The sequence below is a fragment of the Rana temporaria genome, chromosome 3, assembly GCF_905171775.1.
Source record: "Rana temporaria chromosome 3, aRanTem1.1, whole genome shotgun sequence".
NCBI classification, from domain to species: Eukaryota; Metazoa; Chordata; class Amphibia; order Anura; family Ranidae; genus Rana; species Rana temporaria.
The window spans coordinates 217,387,354-217,407,456 of record NC_053491.1 but is presented as its reverse complement, the minus strand read 5'-3'; the positions used below and the strand labels follow the sequence as shown (position 1 = coordinate 217,407,456).

The following is a 20,103-nucleotide window of genomic DNA, read 5'->3' as shown; positions in this document are numbered from 1 at the left end:
AACACGCAGGCACAGTTTACCCTCTATTTTCAGGGTAAAAAAGTGAGTGTTATACGCCAATAAATAAATATATATATATATATATATATATATATATATATATATATATATACATATATATACATATATATACACACACACACACATACATACATACATATACACACACACATTCATATTTGCAATTGTTGAAATGGAACTTTAAAAAATAAAATAAATGAACAGGCACTTCACTTCCTATGACACAAACTGGAAGCAGGAACGGTTGTGTTTCTTTCGTAGACTACCAATCCCATCATCCCCTACGTAATGGGGAGGAACTTTATTAAAATATTTTACAATATTTGAGGCAAAAAAAAAAAAAAACTTTAGTTTGCGGAAAAAATATAAACAGTGGATAATGCTAGGTTCACATTGCTGCGGCTCTGCGAGATGCATTTTGTGCGGGCACGGAATCCTATTCATTTGAATTGCCTGCCGGTGCCTCCTAAAAGACGGTGAAAAAATCCCTGCAACAGTTCTGGGATCGCAGCCCACACAGGAACTGCAAGTGCAGCGAGGTTCTGAGTTTGGGTGCGATTTCTAGTGCGTGCAGCATGCCATTACAATTAATGGCACTCGTATACATCCAGCATGTTTTTCTGTGCAGGTGGTTGTGGCAGTGGGAACAGGTGCAGACCCACACAGATGTGAACCTAGCCTAAAAGGGGAAGGATTCCTCTATGTAGGAGCCAAATGCTTGTTATAAACGCTTTAAAGCAGAGTTCCACCCAAAAGCGTTTGTTGCCAAAACCAGGTATCCGCTCCCACTTCCGTATAAGATCATCGCATCGTTGTGTGGCAATCTATGAAACATCTGGCCCCTCCTCCTTGCCCTCTCTGCCTTCTAGGAGACACACAGGTCCCAGAAGACAGTGGGACCATTCAGAAAGCGCAGTGCGGCTTGTGCATGCGCAGTAGGAAACAGGATGAATGGGTCGGCTTCGGGTGCCGACATGCAAAGCTCCCTGTATACGTCAGTGTCCTTGTATCAAAGTCAGCGGCTACAAATGCTGCAGCTGCTGACTTTTTTTTCCCCACACAGGCTGGAACTCTGCTTTAAATTATTTTACTGCATTGCAATAGACTTGTAATGCTTTTAAAGCAATATGCCTTAACTGCTTGCCGACCAGCCGCCGTCATTCTACGGCGGCAGGTCGGCTCTCCTGGGCGAGAGCCAGTAGCTCTACGTCGGCTCTTTGAGCCACTCGCCCCCGACTCCCATGCGTGTGCCCGGCGGGCGCGATCACCGCCGTGCACACGCGATCGCTCGTTGCAGAGCGGGGACCGGGAGCTGTGTGTGTAAACACACAGCTCTCAGTCCTGTCAGCGGGGGAAATGCTGATCTTCTGTTCATACAATGTATGAACAGAGGATCAGTGTTTCCCCTAGTGAGTCCACCCCTCCCCACAGTAAGAACACACCAAGGCATACTTAACCCCTTCCCCGCCCCCTAGTGTTAACCCCTTCACTGCCAGTGGCATTTTTATAGTAATCCAATGCATTTTTATAGCACTGATCGCTATAAAAATGCCAATGGTCCCAAAAATGTGTCAAAAGTGTCCGAAGTGTCCGCCATAATGTCGCAGTATCGAAAAAAAGAAAAATAGCTGATCGCCGCCATTACTAGTAAAAAAAAATATTAATAAAAATGCCATAAAAATACCCCCTATTTTGTAAATGCTATAACTTTTGCGCAAACCAATCAATTAACGCTTATTGCGATTTTTTTTAATGAAAAATATAGAGAAGAATACGTATCGGCCTAAACTGAGGAAAAAAAATGTTTTTTCATATATTTTTGGGGGATATTTATTATGGCAAAAAGTAAAAAATATTCATTTTTTTCAAAATTGTCGCTATATTTTTGTTTATAGTGCAAAAAATAAAAACCGCAGAGGTGATCAAATACCACCAAAAGAAAGCTCTATTTGTGGGGAAAAAAAGGACGCCAATTTTGTTTGGGAGCCACGTCGCACGACCGCGCAATTGTCTGTTAAAGCGACGCAGTCCCGAATCGCAAAAAAGTCTCTGGTCTTTGGGCAGCAATATGGTCCGGGGGGTAAGTGGTTAAACTAAATGAAAGTGAGAATAAGCAGAAAATAAAAACACAAAGCACAAGTTCTCCCAGAGCTTACCAGTGATGCTCTCCGTGATCGCCTGCTCATAGGTTGATCAAAGGGTGGGCTATTTATCTGCAGCTTCTCCAAATACCCATCTGGTATCCTTATGTCAGCCGGAAGTGACAGACGTTTATTTAGGTCCTGGGAAAAAAAAAAAAAGAGCACATTTCACACAACCAGTTTCATTGTTTATCCAGTTGAATCATATTCTTCTCCTTTACTACATCAAATGTAATAAACTGCAGTAAAGTTAAAGAAAATGATTTAGGCAAAATTAACTAGAACTACTTTGCATAAGAAGAAAACAGAGGTTTACAATCTGCAATCCAAGGCACAAAGGTCTTGTTGGAAAGTAGACTTCATTGTTGCAGTGTATTTCAATGAAGTCTACAGGACATGTGTACCTTCCGCTTCTTCTTCCTAGCTGCTCCCCTTGGCGTTACCAGCAATTTCTGACTGTCAATGACAGTTAGGAGCTGCTGTGTAAATACAGCTGGAAAAGAGTAAACCAATTTACAGTTTTCCCAAGATTGTGAAGCCTTTATCTGGGATCAAGAATATGGAGTCTCAGAAAGACTGTGGGAAAGAGCCCCCACTCGGATCACAGGGACTTGGGCCTGAAAAAGGTTAACCCACCTGCAAAGGAGACTATTGTAAATCCTTATTTTGTTTTTGTTTTTTATAAAAAAAAATAACAAACATGTTATACTTGCCTCCTCTGTGCAATGGCTTTGCACAGAGCACCCTTGATCCTTTTTCTCTGGCAGAAAAAGTTGTAAAGTCTCAGGATTTTTCACCTTAAAGGGTTTGTAAAGGGATTTTTTTTTTTATCTTAATAGCTTCCTTTACCTTAATGCAGTGCTGTTTTCATGTCCTCATTGTTCGTTTTTGCTCTCAAGTTGCTGTAATTCTTCTCTGATCTCAACAGTTCCTGGTTGTCTGTTTCCTGATAACCACAGTACTGGGAGCTTTCTCTCTGTGGTCACTAACTTCAAGGAGGTGTGATTACTGTGTGTCTAAAACCCTTCAGCACCAATCAGTTTCGTTTTCCAAACCATCACTGCCCTGTATTGGCTCTGTGGCTCTGTACAGCAGAGAAGCAGGAAACAGCATGCAAAAACGAAACTAGAAACTACAGGTACATTATATGACTGATTTGTATCTATTTTTAATCGTTTTTAAAAGGAATCCGTTAACTATTATGTCTCTATACCCTGTAAACAGTCATTTCAGCAAAAAATGTTTTTTTATTTACATCTCCTTTAATGCATTCTATGCATTAAGGTAAAGAACCATCTGTGCTACAGCTACCCCCCAGAGCCCCCCCTTTTTCTTACCTGGTTTCGATCATTTCAGCGATGAGCAGAGCAGCTCCAGCCGCTGTCTCAGGCCCTTATTGGATAGACTGATAGCAGCAGGAACCATTGGCTCCTGCTGCTGTCAATCAAAACCAGTGACACAGGAGCCAGGGGCGGGGCCAAGTCCTGCTGTCTGTGTTAATGGACACAGCAGCAGGACTTGGGAGCATGCCTGCACGAGTGCCCCCATGGAAATAGACTCTTAGCGGGGGGGGGGCACTGGCCGACGAGGAGGAAACCAGGAGCGCCGTCAGGGCACCCCAGAAGAGGTGAATCGGGGCTGCTTTGTGCAAAACCCTTGCACAGAGCAGGTAAGTATAACATGTCTTATTTAAAAAAACAAAAAAACGAACCTTTACAATCACTTTAAGGAGAAAAACCTTGAGACTTTACAACCACTTTAAGCAATGACAAAGTTGTTGCTGAATAAACAGGCCCATAGCAGGAATGTAAAAACTGCTCTGGTTCATAGAGGGTGCGCAATAATTCTTGTATTTTTTTATTTCTTTGAGGTTAATGTTTTACTGTAAGGCCCTTTCCACACAATTGGACCGTCTATCTGTTTTTCATCCATCAATGGACTACAATGCATTCCTATGGGCAAATGGATGACCATCCGTTACCATCCGTTCTCCTCCGCTTCCGATCTTAACAGTGTTTTTGAGCTTACGACTGATGAAGACAGATGAAGCAACAGATGAGAACTGATACGTTTTCAACGTGGCTAAACTGATGATGCCCATGTGAAAGGGGCCTAAGAAATACTTTTCTGAATTAAAACAGCATTTGAAAATAATTATTAATCTTAACAAATTACTATATCTAAAGTCTAAAGGAAATTTTTGGAAGGATAAATGAAATACACTTTGAGGGCCTTGTGCACTGCAGTAAAAGGCATGCGATACTGAGTGTTTCCACCAAACAACTGCTCTATTTTCTGTGGCATTCATTGTGAATGGCACCCCAATTCATACTGTACAATACCGTATTGTAGAGTATGATGCACTGTGTTATTGATCTGTTGTAATGCTTTGGCAGTCCATTCCGAATGGGCTGCCTCAACGCAGCTCACAATAACAGAATACAAAACAGCTTGCCAACATGTGAATGGGCCCTTAAAAATACTATGCCTTTACTACATATTGATACACACGTACCCTCCTCCACGAAGGAGGCTTCCTCTTACCAGCACAAGCTTCTTAAAGCGGATATTACATAAAGCGGATAAGTCCGGGCAATCACCAGGGGCATATGAGCCACCTTATGGTTACGATGTAATGTTGGTGGCCAACATGACGTATCTTGTTGTTTGTAATGTTGTTTCCTTTGACATGATATTATATACCATGATCTGTCAATATATTATTTTTACCATATATGTTATTTGTACCGTGTTGGCCCATGAGGGCATTGTCCCTGTTATAAAAATACTATGCCTTTTTACATTATACAATATGATTTTTGTCTGTTATTCAACATTTGTTTCAGGTCTCCGATGAGCACAATACTATACTACAGCATTAGCAAGGGCATTTAGTCCTACATGAAAGCACTTTGATTTACATATTTCTGAAGACCATATAAATACATGCCGATAGGATAAACATTCAGATGTCAGATTACATCAAGGGGTATTCAAAGCAAGAAGCCCTATTGCCCTTGTAGGGCTGAAGCTGTCGGTTCAGTAATACATGTAATTCCCCAGCAGGCTGAATAAAACGGATTTACACTCTAGTGCCAATCGGTATGCCATCATATTGAATCAGCTGCCTCCTGAGCATATATGTGCTTCGGGCAGGGAGTGCTGTCAGCTGTAAGGATGAGTGACTCACTAACAACGCTGCTCTATCACCCTTGATCATAGCGATTACAAGGAGAGAAAGCATGAATAATGTGGTGAAATTCAATTATCTTTTTACGTAGCATTGATAATTTTGTCTCCAATTTGCTAAGTATATTTAATGAGATAAAGAGTCTCTCTAATGCAATTAAAAAACATTTTTTTCCCCCCCATTTGGTATTTAGAAAAATTAGAAATGCTAAAGACTGAACTTTCATGAGTTTTTATCAACTTATTAACCGTGGTGAAGAATTGTGCAAATGAAGATTGATTTTATCAGTAATGGAACTCCGATTATCATCGCCTGTTAAACAATACAATTTGTCACAGGCAACAAACTGAAAATGATTCTAATACTCTATTAAATTGTAAGCTCCTAGGACCACGTCCCTCCTAATACCTCTTATATTAAATTGTATTGTTGCTGTATCGTCTCTCTTCATATTGTAAATGCTAGCGCCAGTAGTGTATTTAGGTTTTGTGCTGCCCTAGGCTTGACTAAAACTCGTGCACCCCCTAATTTAGATATAACCCACCCCTTCCTGTCAAGGCCACAACCCTTGCTGTTTAAGACCCACCCTAAAATTTTCAAGTGGGGACACTAGTTCTGAGGGGCGGGGGGAGAATGGATTCCCTTAATTTGCACAGGATTTCCTCTCACTTCCTGTTTGGCTATGGGGCAGGAAGTATAGGGAAATCTCTGCAATGGGACAGGGATGGTAAAAAATAAACTGACAGGGGCTATAACCCCCCCTTACTCTATCCAAAATGAAAAAAAAAAAAAGTGTTGCCTATAGTTCCACTTTAAGCACAAATTTCTGATAGATTTATGGAGAGGACTGAGAAGATATAACCATGCCAATGGTGCAGCAGAAAACATAGCACAGTGAGGAAGGTTTGTGGTCCAGGATGATAGGACCGACAAAATTAGAAGTGGCACCCCTCCTACAGTTGTAGAATGACGACCTCCCGCATACCGGAAGCATTGCTGGCACTTGTTGGGGGCTCTAGACTAATTTGCCTTTCAGCTCAGTCTGCCCTATAAGACTGGCGCTACACTAACAGTGTAGGAGCAAGCCAGCAGGGAATCTTTCCGTGCTGCCCCCCTGCAAAGTGCTGCCCTAGGCCTGGGCCTTGTTGACTTAGCCAGGATACAGCGTTGGCTAGCGCTCCATAAATTCTATATGCTACTACTCATAACTGCTGATCAAAGGTGAAACATGCCTGTGTAACTTTTGCACATTAGAAATTATCGTCATCTGCACGGAACATGATCATTAAGTTTGGTACGTTACAAAAAAATAAAAAAATAAATAGTCAGATTTCTAGGTACACCTTCCCTAGTAAAGCTGGCCATACATTATACAATTTCCTTGTTCAACTTCCTTCAACTATGTAGTGCAAGGGCCTCCCTGATTGCATACAAAATTGAAAGCGTTTAGGTGTGGCCTCATATTATAAGGTTTTGGTAAATCTAAAGGAAAGTTGTAGAAGAAAATTGTATAAATGTATGCCCAGCCTAAAGATGGTAAAATATATACAACATTTATAAAATGCACTGCACAGCAACCCAGTTGCATAAAAGAAAAAAAAAAAAGTAGTAGTGTTAATGTAGTCTAAAAACGTTTCTTTCCCCTCTGCTATAAGGCAGCAAGGGTAAAGATAACCCATCACAGAACAACAAAAGCACAAGCTTATTCCTTGAAGTATTAAAAAGAATCCAGTAGGGTGCAGTATTTTTCCAAGCACCGTATTCATAAGACGGCATTCCCCACGAAATGTATGCGATGTCTGATTATGGCATTTGGAAAGAACTCTTAGGTAGCGTGCACTTTCATCTCTATGACTCCCACAGAATACCCTATGTACAATATAAAATACCCTTTTTACACAATATTCTAACTAAATTGATGTATGGGACTTGTAGGTCTGCCACCCAAATGGGCCTAAAAAAAATATGAAACCTCCCCGACCACAAAACGTGGCCAACAGCTTTAATGGCTACTGTTGAGAGCTGCATTTATGAAAACGCAAAACATAAAATTCTGAACGTAAACGTTTTAGCAACAAAAATCTACATGCATGTGCATATGTTAGCAAATGTTTCAATGACCAGATGAATTCACTGGAAGACAAACACATTCCTGCTGTCAGTGGTGTGCCCCAAGCACAAGCACATGACACAACCGTACATGAAAGATCCCTGTACAATTGGTAAATGTTTGCGTTTCCTTAGTGCTTGGATTAGACAGCACTTCCCGGCCTGTTAACTTCAACATTAATGGGAACAAATGTCAGAAACGTTTGATAAATTACTACAATTACTGTGTTCTGCTTGTTGTGAATATTTTGGTGCCCTAATTTAGGTTGTTAGACTGGCATGCTTCACTTTCATGGCATCTAGTTTCTAATTTTAAAGCACCGTTGAAGTGTCTTAAAAAGTAGATAAAACCCAGAAAAACTATTCTATTAGTCATTACGTTACAAAATCTTGCCTTCTTATGTGGCGGCAATGACCTATTTCTTTGAGACATTGGACAGGAACTGACTGTTTATGTTATAATGCAAAGCACTAGATGTACAAGTCAGCTCTTACCAATGCAGCAGAGTCGAGTACCGATTCTAACTGCTAAACGTTAGATTTCATGGAAGGTCTACCTCACTACCAATAAATTAAATACATTACTAATCCCCCTTCTTGCCAAAACAGAAAAGGTTTATAGTGCAATAACTTCCAACAACCAACCAGGGAAACCTCACCCATGAGTTGGTAAATATAGTTATGGTTCTGCGCACTCCACCTTCGTTCCTGGCATTGCTTTAGTAAAAAACTCTGCAAGTCTATATACATGGATGAGAGTGTTTGGGCTGGAGGAACTTGACCTCAACCCGATAGAACACCTTTGGGAAGAATTAGAGTGGAGACTGTGAGCCAAGCCTCTTCATTCACATCACTTCGTCTGACCTCACAAATGAGTTTCTGGAGGAATGGTCAAACATTCCTATAGACACACTCCTAAACCTTGTGGACAGCCTTCCCAGAAGAGTTGAAGCTGTTCTAGCTGCAAGGGTTGGGCCAACTCAATATTGAACCCTACAGACTAAAGCTGAGTACATACGGGCCGAAATGTCAAGAGACAGCGGGCAGTTAAAAAAAAAAAAAAACAGCCAACATTTAGCCCATATGTATGTCAGTCTGCCTGACAGCAGCAGGCCTGGAAAGCCAGCTGTTGACCGACTCCCAATGCTCTCAGCCAATGGCAGAGAGCGCTGATCGGATTTTTCTGGTTGAGGAGGGTGCACCCCCTGTCAAAACGCAACAACTCAGCGGGGGAGATCGCTGAACTAACCTTGCATGGTTAGTACAGTGGCTCTGACCGGAGCTGACAGTCCGGTGGTTGAATGAAAAAAAAAAAATAGTGCGTACCGGTCTTAAGACTGGGATGCCATTAAAGTTCATGTGAGTGTAAAGACAGGGGTCCCAACACTTTTAGCAATATAGTGAGAGTGAGAGTGTGAGCGTGCGAGAATATATCTCTACATATAATTTTTGGAATATATATATATATATATTGCAAACTTTGGGGATCTTTAAGCTCCGCGAGACAAGTGCGTAAAACCGTGTCAGTAAAGCAAAGGGTCTTTATTGGTGACCAAACAAAACAAAATAAAGCTTTTCTTCAGCATCCAAAACGTCACAACAAAAGTCCTGCTTGTTTCCAGCATAAATTAGGAAAAAGTCTTTCTTCAGAAAAAACAACCAAAAGAAAGGCACATACGTTTTTAGCAAGAAGTCCTCCAGACCTTCCCTGCAGACACAGCTTCACTTCCAAACTACTCAAAAGTCCTCTCTGAGCAGCTAGCAGACTTCCATCTTGTCCTCACAGGTGCATTCTCCCAACTCACTCACTCCCTCCAGCATCACTTCCTGCTTTAATGGGTGGTTGTCTGAGAGATTTTTAACCCCTTGTGCGCTGGCTTCCAGGGTTTAGGAGTGGAGGCTCCATCCCACCCAAATAACACTTTGGAGCCTCCAAAATTCCAGGCCCCAAACTACTTTATTAAGATAGAGAAGACTGCGAGCCAGTCCTCTCTGAATTAGCGCCTGCCTGGAACTTTTCACCCACTTTTGGGTGACCCCCTGAACCTTCTACCTCTATTTAAATGGACCATAGTCCAAACAGTGGTGCCGTATAGCACCCGTCCAGGACCCACCCCCGGTGTCCTGTAATATATATATATAATCTCTCTATATATATATATTACAAAAATTACCTTTCAAACCAAGTCTACCTGGCAGGTTCTACCCCTACCTTGGCAAATTAGGTTTTGACTTTAATAAATGTTATTTCCTACTTATAGAAAAATGTACAGGTGAACCAATACCATACATCCTCCCCACCACCCGATCACCACTATACTTTCCTCTTCTCTGTGCAATGCTTTCAGGACAAAATCGGGGTGATGCTCTGATTTTGCTGACCAATCAGCATAGCTATGATCCATCCCACAAGCGATATGCAGAAAAGAAGAGTGGGGATTTCAAATCTGCAGACTGCTGGTCTCACTGCATGGGCATTCCCAGAGGTAAGTACAGCAAAGACCAGGGTGTGATTGTGTTAGTTTGACTATTCATTTTTCCTGTAAACACTTTAAGGCTGTATTCACATGGAAAATGCAGAGCTGCCTGAGCGCTTTAACACTCCAGCAGCAGTGGGAGGCAGTGTCGTGCGCGATTCAGTGCATAACACAGCTCCCTTTATTTTTTTTTGTACAAACTTTATGTGAAGTGTACAAAACTTGCACTTCATTCATGGCAATGTACAACAGAGCATTGTGCTGTACATTGCCATTCGATTTGGCGCGGTGCGCTGTGATAAAATGCAGCATGTTCATTTTATCACAGTACGCTGCAGCGCAAACCTAGGCTGTGTTGCAGTGTGAATGGGACTCATAGAAAACAATTGTTTCCTGCGTGTTCTTGCAGAAACAGGTATTTTACAATTCAGTAAAACACCGTCATCACAGCATGTGTGAATTTACCCCAAAACTTTGCCAAATACACGTGTTTCGGTATGATGAATGCCTGCTTTGTCTTAAAAGTGCTGTTCTCACTTTAAATCCCATTTTTCATCCATACAACTTGGGTAACATGTGCAAAGTCTAGGGAGATGGCCACACACCCCCCCCCCCCCCCCATATGTTTTCAGACTTTGTAAATGCAAGCTGCATCTGTATGGAATTCTGTCCCTATATATGTCAAGAGGATGTGGTTCACTATGTGGTTAAGATGGCACATAAAAGCACCAAACCTCACCACGCCACACTATACTAATCCTTACTTTTGTTTGTTTTCCGTCTTCTGACATTTCTATTTCCAGGATACGGATATCCTCATCTAAGTCTATTACTTCTCATTTACCTAACCAGTTTAAGTCTTTGTAACACTATCAAAACGTTAATTATTAAACATCTGCTAAAAAAGTACTCAATGTATTTCTATTATTCTTTGCCAATTGTTCGAAGGACTGTAGACATGAGCTCACATTCAGTTTAAATTTATTGCAGCCATATTTCCTAATTTTCATGATGCAGCAGCTGTTCTTCTTTTCCTTTTAATGTCAATGAACATTCATTGCACTTAAACACAATGCAGAGACTCTGGTATCATCTTCATTATTAAGTTCAAAGTCAAACTTTAGCTGAACAGAATGTCAAGCCAATACCAAGAATTGCTCAAATACAGTTTATTGATAGAAGACTGGAAGAAGAACATAATTTGAGCTGTCTGAATTTATATCTGTGCTAGCTTATTAGTGATGGTCTAAGGCAGGGGTCTCAAACTAGTGGCCCTCCAGATGTTGTGAAACTACAAGTCCCATCATGCCTCTGCCTGTGGGAGTCATGCTTGTAACCGTCAGCCTTGCAATGCCTTATGGCAGTGTTTCCCCAACTCCAGTCCTCAAGGCGCACCAACAGGTCATGTTTTCAGGATTTCCCTCAGATGAAACGGCTGTGGTAATTACTAAGGCAGTGAAACTGATCAAATCACCTGTGCAAAATAATGGAAAGCCTGAAAACATGACCTGTTGGTGTGCCTTGAGGACTGGAGTTGGGAAACACTGCCTTATGGGACTTGTCGTTTTGCAACAGCTTGGGGGCCTTCAGTTTGAGCCCCCTTTAAGGGCAGACCAAGCAGGTATATGTTGGGGTTTTGCATTCCTAATTACAAAGTCAAAGGGTCTCTTTAACCACTTAAGCCCCGGACCTTTAGGCTGCTAAATGCCCATGCCAGGTTTTGCGATTCGGCACTGCGTCGCTTTAACAGACAATTGCGCGGTCGTGCGACGTGGCTCCCAAACAAAATTGGCGTCCTTTTCCCCCCACAAATAGAGCTTTCTTTTATGTGGTATTTGATCACCTCTGCGTTTTTATTTTTTGCGCTATAAATAAAAATAGAGCGACAATTTTGAAAAAAATGCAATATTTTTTACTTTTTGCTATAATACATATCCCCCAAAAACATATATAAAAATGTTTTTTTTCCTCAGTTTAGGCCGATACGTATTCTTCTACCTATTTTTGGTAAAAAAATCGCAATAGGCGTTTATCGATTGGTTTGCGCAAAATTTATAGCGTTTACAAAATAGGGGATAGTTTTATTGCATTTTTATTAATTTTTTTTTTTTACTACTAATGGCGGCGATCAGCGATTTTTTTCGTGACTGCGACATTATGGCGGACACTTTGGACAATTTTGACACATTTTTGGGACCATTGTCATTTTCACAGCAAAAAATGCATTTAAATTGCATTGTTTATTGTGAAAATTACAGTTGCAGTTTGGGAGTTAACCACAGGGGGCGCTGTAGGAGTTAGTGTTCACTTAGTGTGTGTTTACAACTGTAGGGGGGTGTGGCTGTAGGACTGACGTCATCGATTGAGTCTCCCTATATAAGGGATCACTCGATCGATGCAGCGCCATAGTGAAGCACGGGGAAGCCGTGTTTACATACGGCTCTCCCCGTTCTTCAGCTCCGGGGAGTGATCGCAACGGAGCGGCTATAAACGAATAGCCGCGCCGTCGTCCTGGATCGCTCCCCGCGGGAATCGGACCGCCGCATGTAGCGGGGGGTGTCCCGATCGGACCCCCCACCCGCTAGAAGGCAAGGACGTACATGTACGCCCATTTGCCTGTACGTGCCATTCTGTGAACGTACATTTACATGCGGCGGTCGGGAAGTGGTTAAAGCTTTACCAAAAAAAGGAAGCCAGCAGTCCTTTGGGTCAGAAATCAGAATAAAGGGAATTGCATGTTGCAGTGAGAACCTTTTTTGTACACATCTTTTGTAATACTTTTTTGCTATGTAGTTATTTAGTAGCCACGACAACACACCATTTCCCGAAGAAGTCATCTGGCAAAACATGTTGAAATAAAGGAGTAGAAATAGTAATGTTACATCAAAACTCATGTTCCTTGTGCTGTGGACATTAATGCCTTGTACACAATGCTTTTATCTTCCCTTTTTTTTTACTGTGTATAAAGATGTATATTTTATATAATTGCTCTTGTTCCATGAATATGTCCTGATTGCACCTATAAAGTCCCACATCTTATCCCTTTTCCTATTGTACCCATCTGTACCACGTGATTAGTTGTGGCCAATCACAGCAAAACAAAAAACCTAATTAATGTATCAGTTTCATCCAGTAAAAACGGTTGCTTATACCAGTGTCACTGGTATAAACAATCATGTGTTAAAAAAAAAAAAAAAAGTAGTACAGCTTTACTATTGTAACACTGTATTGCTCTGGTCATGTGTGTGCTCTGGGCATAGAGAGTTAATATATATATATATATATATATATATATATATATATATATATATATATATATATATATATATATATATATATATATATTTATTTATTTATTTATTTTTTATTTACCATACTGTCACCAGTCAGTGTCCCTGATTACTGCCACACCTGTTATACGATAACCTGGTACTGAACTGGTTACATTTTTTAATTATTGTCACCAAAAAAAAAAAAAAAAAGGATCAGAATACAATATGGCCTAAATTTATGAAGATAGATTACTTATTTGAAAATTTTTATAACAGAAAAAAAAGCAATATTTTCAAAATGTTTGGTCTATTTTGGTTTATTTAGCAAAAAATAAAAAACCCAGTGCTGATTAAATTCCACCAAAAGAAAGCTCTATTTGTGTAAAAAGAAATGATCATTTCATATGGGTACAGTCTTCCATGATTGCGCACTTGTCATTCAAAATGCAACAGCGCTGAAAGCTAAAAATTAACCTGGGCAGGAAGGGGGTAAAAGGGCCCGGTCAAATGGTGAAAAAAACAAGGGTGGGTTTAACCAACCATTTTTTGAATAGCAGGGTTGCGTCTTATGCCTACATACTGTATTTTCTACAAAAAAAGTGTCCTTTTCTCATTTTCTGCGAGTATGAAAAACCTAAAATTTAAATTTTCCTTATTTTTTTACTGTTAATTACAGATACCTTTTTAGGATGCTTTCCTACATAAAAAGTATGTATTCTGCTTAACTGGTATAGGAATATGATAATGCCTTTGATGCGCTTCACAGAGATCATGTTATTAATACCTCCATTGAAATTCTCCGGTGTATCCTATTCCTGAGGCAAACACCTGTTGGTGACTGGACTTCATCAGATGAGGTTCCAGAGGCCTGGTCACTTTCTCCGTCAGATCCCATTTTCAGGTTTTCATGCACAATGTCTAGAAAAAGAAAACCACAGGAATTTATGACATGGCCATTACAGGAATCCTCATTACCTAGCAAATAAAGACATGTTTGCAAATACTTGCTCAGTCAAATCACCAATCTTACTCAATATGAGAACAAACAAGAAAAAAAAAAAAAAAGCACAGCATACACTTTAATTTTATAACATAAGCATTGTAATAAAAATTCAATCGTTATTTTTGACAATCCAATCTAAGCTTACTTGGAAAAATCTATTTTCATGTTGTGAATTCTGCATGTCTGTTGACCATCTCTTTACACAACTTCCTTGATGCTATATGCTTTGCAGCTTTTACTCTGCAGTTTACTTTCAGTTTCTAAGGACTACATATCCCATGGTACCTTGATGCCTGCAAACAGTGATTCCTGTCCTGACTTTGCCTCCTGAAACGCCTTCTCCCTGTACCTCCGTAGTTGAGAAGGCAGGCTCTGTGAATTCTGTGACACAGTAGTACATCACAGGGTATAGTGAATGTGCATCACAGAATTCAAGGAAGAAAGTTTACAGACTTAAAGTCTTCAAAATAATTGAAGCACAATGGTGGATTGAATATATGATTTTACAGTTACCAGAGATGAGCTTTAGGTAAATCAAAGCCAATTCCAGAAATTATTTGTATTGCATATTTACACTGGTCCAGCTACAAGCTACGTATCTTTATGAATAAATTCTGCGCCAAGTTAAATCATTCTCACTATCATTCTATCTACAGCTGTGGCCACTAAAATGCGTTAAGTGTTGGAAAAAAAAACACCAAAAAATGTGACTGCACCTTTAAATGCATGTCCTTCATGAATATAATGTGCAAAGATCATAAAAATCAAGAGTAGTAGTAGAAGTAGTAGTATCTGCCCTACTACCGTGATGGCCAGGATCTTCTGGGTCCTGCTCAGATTCTTTGTGAATGGCTACTCCTCTGCGCACTGACCACAGGGGGTCACTGGCTTGGCAGTGCTGTCATTTACAGAATGTCTTGTATTTTTTTTCAGTGAACACAAGGCATACTCTGACTGGATTAGGTGGAGAGTAGGTGTGAGCGAGGACACGATCCTCACCTAGCCCCATCTGAGAAAGCCTTTTTTTCCTCAAAAATAAAAGTAATAAAATACAAGATATTCTATGACGTGCATATGCCTGAGATGATCTGCTTGTGTTCAACTGCACAAGTCTTTGATCTTATGTTTATGGTGGAAAACAGATGCCTGACAGACAACAGCTTTCCAGCTGGTTGTAAATCCACTTAAAAAAATAAAAAACCTGCACGACAAAGGCATAGCCATACTAGCTCATTAGGAATTACTTACTTACATTAGATATTCCTCGTACACCGCACCGGCCAGCGACATCACTACCAGAGTTACTTCCGGGTATCGCAAGCTTCAGCGCCATGTTTGGCCAGAGCCGGGATGCCGTCACTCCCACGGGAGCCGCCGGTAGTGGCATACTAGCTAAAGCAATGGCACGGACATGCGATTGCTTCAGTGCGCATGGGCCAATGACGTCGGCACATGCCGATACAGGGGACATCCTCTAAACTGTGCAGGTTTAGGAAATATCCGGGTCTAGCTACAAGTAAAGCATTATTATAGGCTTACCTGACGCAAAAAGTGGTTGTAAAGGGTTTGGATGAGCCAAGCTGGCAAATGTGTAAAGCACTCTAGAATTTTTGGAAGATTTGCTGTCCTGAAGCACAAGCATGATCTGACTATAATCTATATGTGAAACATCCATAATTTGTGTGCGTGTGACGAATCCCCTCACTCCATTCAGCTACTTACTCTAAGGCCAGCCATACATGGTTCAAAGCTGAACTGGCGGAGATTCCAACCGTTCATGTGCAAGATGAATGTACCAAGTTGATTGACCAACTTGGGTACAACCAGCCTGCTGTGTTTTACCTGCAACTATGTATAAAGCAGCTGCTAGCGATAATCACTGTCTTCTCCCCCGGCAGAGACAACTTCCCCTGCCGGGAGAAGACAATTGTGTATTCCCCCTGTCAACACTGTCTGTGGTTGCAGGAAAGAAATTTGCACTGTGTATGCTTTGCCTAAATCATGACTTGAAGGTTACACAGAGATGAGGACTTTGCCCCCCCCCCCCCATCATGTATGAACAGTCATTCATCCACATGAAAGCATTGAAGGAAGGAAATAAGTCACATGCTGCCAGATACCTAAAAGTAAATATCCCTTTGCTCTCACTTTTGCTAAACAGAGTGTTAGGGGAGTAAAGAGAAGATAAAGATAAGCCCTGCTGGTGAGTCTACCACAAAGTGAGCCCCTTGGATTGACCTGTATGAGCAAACCAAAGGTTCATTTTATGCAGTTTTATTGTATGGCTTTATACAAGGGGATCTAATCATTACTTAACCCATGACCATCCACTCTACAATACACAGCAGGAAGGCTCTTTCTAACTTTTCCTGACACTAGGTAATACTTTATCAGCAGCACATAATAGTAAATGTAGCAATATCAAATAATCCCCATTTGTTTTCTGAGCTTACCAATTCAAAGCATCCCAACATACCAAGCACTGATTAAAGTGGAACTTCACTCTCCCAATCAACACTGATTATGTTTAATACTCATGCTCTAGCATTAGTAAATAGATAGGAAAGTATATCATAATTACTTGTTTTAAACTTTTATTTTTTTAGTTACTTCCTGGCTTCTAGACATGTGCAATTCACTTTGTTCCGAATTCGTTTAACAAATTTCTACGAATTTGTCAATTTGAAAATTTGTCGCGGGGGTCTATGCCCGGAAGTGGGTGCAAATATCTGTATTATACAGGTATCGGAACACCCGGAGGGTTCCGAAAAGCGGAGGTTCCATTTTTGTGTGGACCTCCGCTTTAACCATTACTATTAAACTACAGGTATTGGAATTTCCTTTCAAATTTGGCTGTTCGTGAACGTAACAAATACGAAGATTTCACCTCCAAATGCAGAAAGGTTTCTTCACAGTAAGAGCTGTGGAAATGTGGAACAGACTCTCTCCAGCTCAGTAGATTGCTTCAAGAAAGGCCTGGATTCTTTCCTAAATGTACATAATATAACTGGGTACTAACATTTATAGGTAAAGTTGATCCGGGGAAAATCTGATGACCTCTCGGGGGATCAGGAAGGAATTTTTTCCCCTGCTGTAGCAAATTGGATCATGTTCTGCTGGGGTTGTTTGCCTTCATCTGGATCAACTGTGGGTGTAGAATTGGGTATATGGGATTGTATGATATTACATTTTTTTATAGTTGAACTGGATGGACTTGTCTTTTTTAAACTTGACTATGTAACAAACTAAGTAACTACGTATTATTAATAATTTGTTCCATTCCATTTGTTTAGATGTGGCATTAATTATGTTTGGATAATTCGTAACGGATACATTTGTATTCGTTATATTCACTAACTGAAAAAAATTGAAAGGAAATTTTACAAACAAGGTTGGTCTTTATTGAGTCAGCAAAATTACATGGCACATTACATACATCAGCAAAAAGCAGGGTACAGCGGCAAAAATAAAAAAACAGAGCATGAAACAGGTGACAAGTTCCACAAGACAGTTCGCAGGGTGTATGAAACCATTTGAGCCGCAACATCTTAGAGGAGAATTACAAGGGAGGGAGGGGGAGAGAGGGGAGAAAGGAGGGGCGGGAGGAACAAAGTCCACGGCCACCCCCACACAGCAACCCAGCGCCCTCCGGTTACGGTCTACAAGGGGTTAATCCATGGGCCCCAGACCCGCTCATATTTCAATGGGCACCCTCTATTAATATATGTAATTTTGTAGAGAGGTAAGGCGGCATTGATTAGGTCCATCCATGCTCCTACCGTGGGGGGCGCCCTGGAGTTCCATTTAATTAGAATAACCTTTTTGGCGTAGAAGAGCAGCATTGACAACAGGGTTTTAGTAAATCGGGGCCTTTGGTCATCATCCTGTACCCCCAGGAGGGCCAGGGCCGGCTCCACCGGGACATCCAGCTGCATACGGACCTTAATGAAGTCGAACACGGCGGACCAAAAGTCCGAGAGCCTCGGGCAGGCCCAAAACATATGCATATAATCGGCTTGGGGGGATTGGCAACGCGGACAGTTCGAGGAACGTTGAGGAAGAAAGGAAATTTTAATATCTATAATTTAATAGTTAGTTATTTAGAATTTGCCTTCTTTCGAATTTTCGTTCTCAATTTTCAGATTTTCCTTTCTCATTTTTGAATTTACAAATTTTTGAATTGCGATCATAAAGAATCTAACGAAAATTAACATTTTTCTGCAGTGCACATGTCTACTGGTTTCTTGCCTAGGCAAATGACATCATACATCCCAGGAGTCTTCAGGAGGGGAGGAGAGGAGGAGGGGTTTTCTCAGATAAGCGCACTACCCTGCATGCATGCCTGAGCTAAGGGCAGATGGATTCCAGGAAGTAAATGCTACATAAAATTAAGTAGATGGTCACAGCTATTAATGCTAGAGGGGTTGTTTAAAAAGAAATTTCTCAACAATATAAAGCAGAGACATGTATGGATGGGGACGTTTGCTTTGAATATTAAAAATGAATTTAATGGCATTTTTGGTTTGTGGTGCTCAGATGCAGTGAAGATCCGCGTTAACATATAGATTAGCTAGATGGAAAACATGACTTCTGGCTAGACTAGCAGAGCTTAGTGGTATGTGTATCATTTCCAGTCTTTATCATATAAATATAGAAAACCTTGAGCATAATTTTAGCCATCAGTGGGTAAATAAACACACTAAGAACCTTTAAGTGAGGTCAATTTATTTTGCACAACAAGCTGCAAAGTGTTATTGCTCATCTTGAACTATAAAATGAATCTTCTGTAAGTGAGCATTACAATTTTTTTGCAATTACAGCACGGATTCTTGCCATGGAACTGGAATTTTATATAAATGATCGCTGTTGTGTGCCACACAGATTCTGCTTATGTTTGCAAAAGCCTTTTCATAAAGCTGCTAAATTAGTTTAAAGAAAAGAAAAACGCAACACAGAACAAGTGCCTCTTGTTTTACGAGAATAATGAAGTCATGAAATGCCTTGTCTGTGCTGTAAAACAAGCCAATAGTCAAAGAACTCTTAATCGCATACAGTATATACTGAGGAGCAATCAGCATACAGTAAAGATCCTAAAAGGGGTACTGCACATTACTCCAAAAAATAACTGGTAATGGAGATCAGCTTGCATGCAACATTTGCAGCAAGTATTTGATCAAAGTGCTGCCTACAGACCTAGGTTTATGGGGTAGTGGGACCACATAACTCCCAACTTTCTGAAATGGGAGTGAGGAACACCTATTAGCAAAAGTATGTAGGCAGGCATAGGACAGCCCCCTGCCACACCCCCTTTAAGGAGAATTGTAAAAAAAAAAAAAAAAAAATTGGTTAAAATGACAAGTGCTTTTTTTTAACCAACTCTATTACTTTATATTGGCTTTTGACATTTACAAATGCAACAATTTTGAATTTGGATGAAAGGTTTAGCTCTGGGAACAGTTTTTGAAAGATAAGTAGTGCATTTCATATACAACTATATAGAACAGACCAAAATGAGGAGGAAAGAGGGACAGAGGGACTTTGTTCTGAATGAGGGACAGTCCCTCGAAATCAGGGACAGTTGGGAGCTATGCGACCAGGATATCCCCGAGTGATCTTGTCAGAACAATACAGAGGTAAATGGGAAGAGGAGCGTAAACCGCTCATACATTAGTTATTTTTCTTCACTCAACCAGGGGGTTTAACAAAAAAACTACTCGATTCCCCCGCTCACACATTTAAAGTGGATGGGGGAATATTCCCCATTGAGGTATTGTATTCTGACAGTGGGGAGACTACCCTGCCATCAGAATATGCAGAGCTGCCAGCTATAGCCCGCGGCACTAATCGAGTGGGAAAATCCAGCAGGATGGTTATACATAAGTTGATCTGT

At 40.7% G+C, this 20,103-nt stretch overlaps 1 protein-coding gene across 3 annotated transcripts in view; it reads right to left on the bottom strand.

The window, feature by feature from the left end:
- Positions 1-20,103, bottom strand: part of CDK17 (cyclin dependent kinase 17) — a 228,630-nt gene that overhangs the window by 52,760 nt on the left and 155,767 nt on the right. For all 3 annotated transcript variants that reach the window (XM_040344235.1, XM_040344234.1, XM_040344236.1), the window contains 2 exons: positions 13,995-14,128; positions 2,178-2,303 (listed from right to left, as the gene is read on the bottom strand). In XM_040344235.1, coding sequence (XP_040200169.1) covers positions 2,178-2,303; positions 13,995-14,128 — 260 coding nt within the window. The remainder of the gene's footprint in view (positions 1-2,177; positions 2,304-13,994; positions 14,129-20,103) is intronic.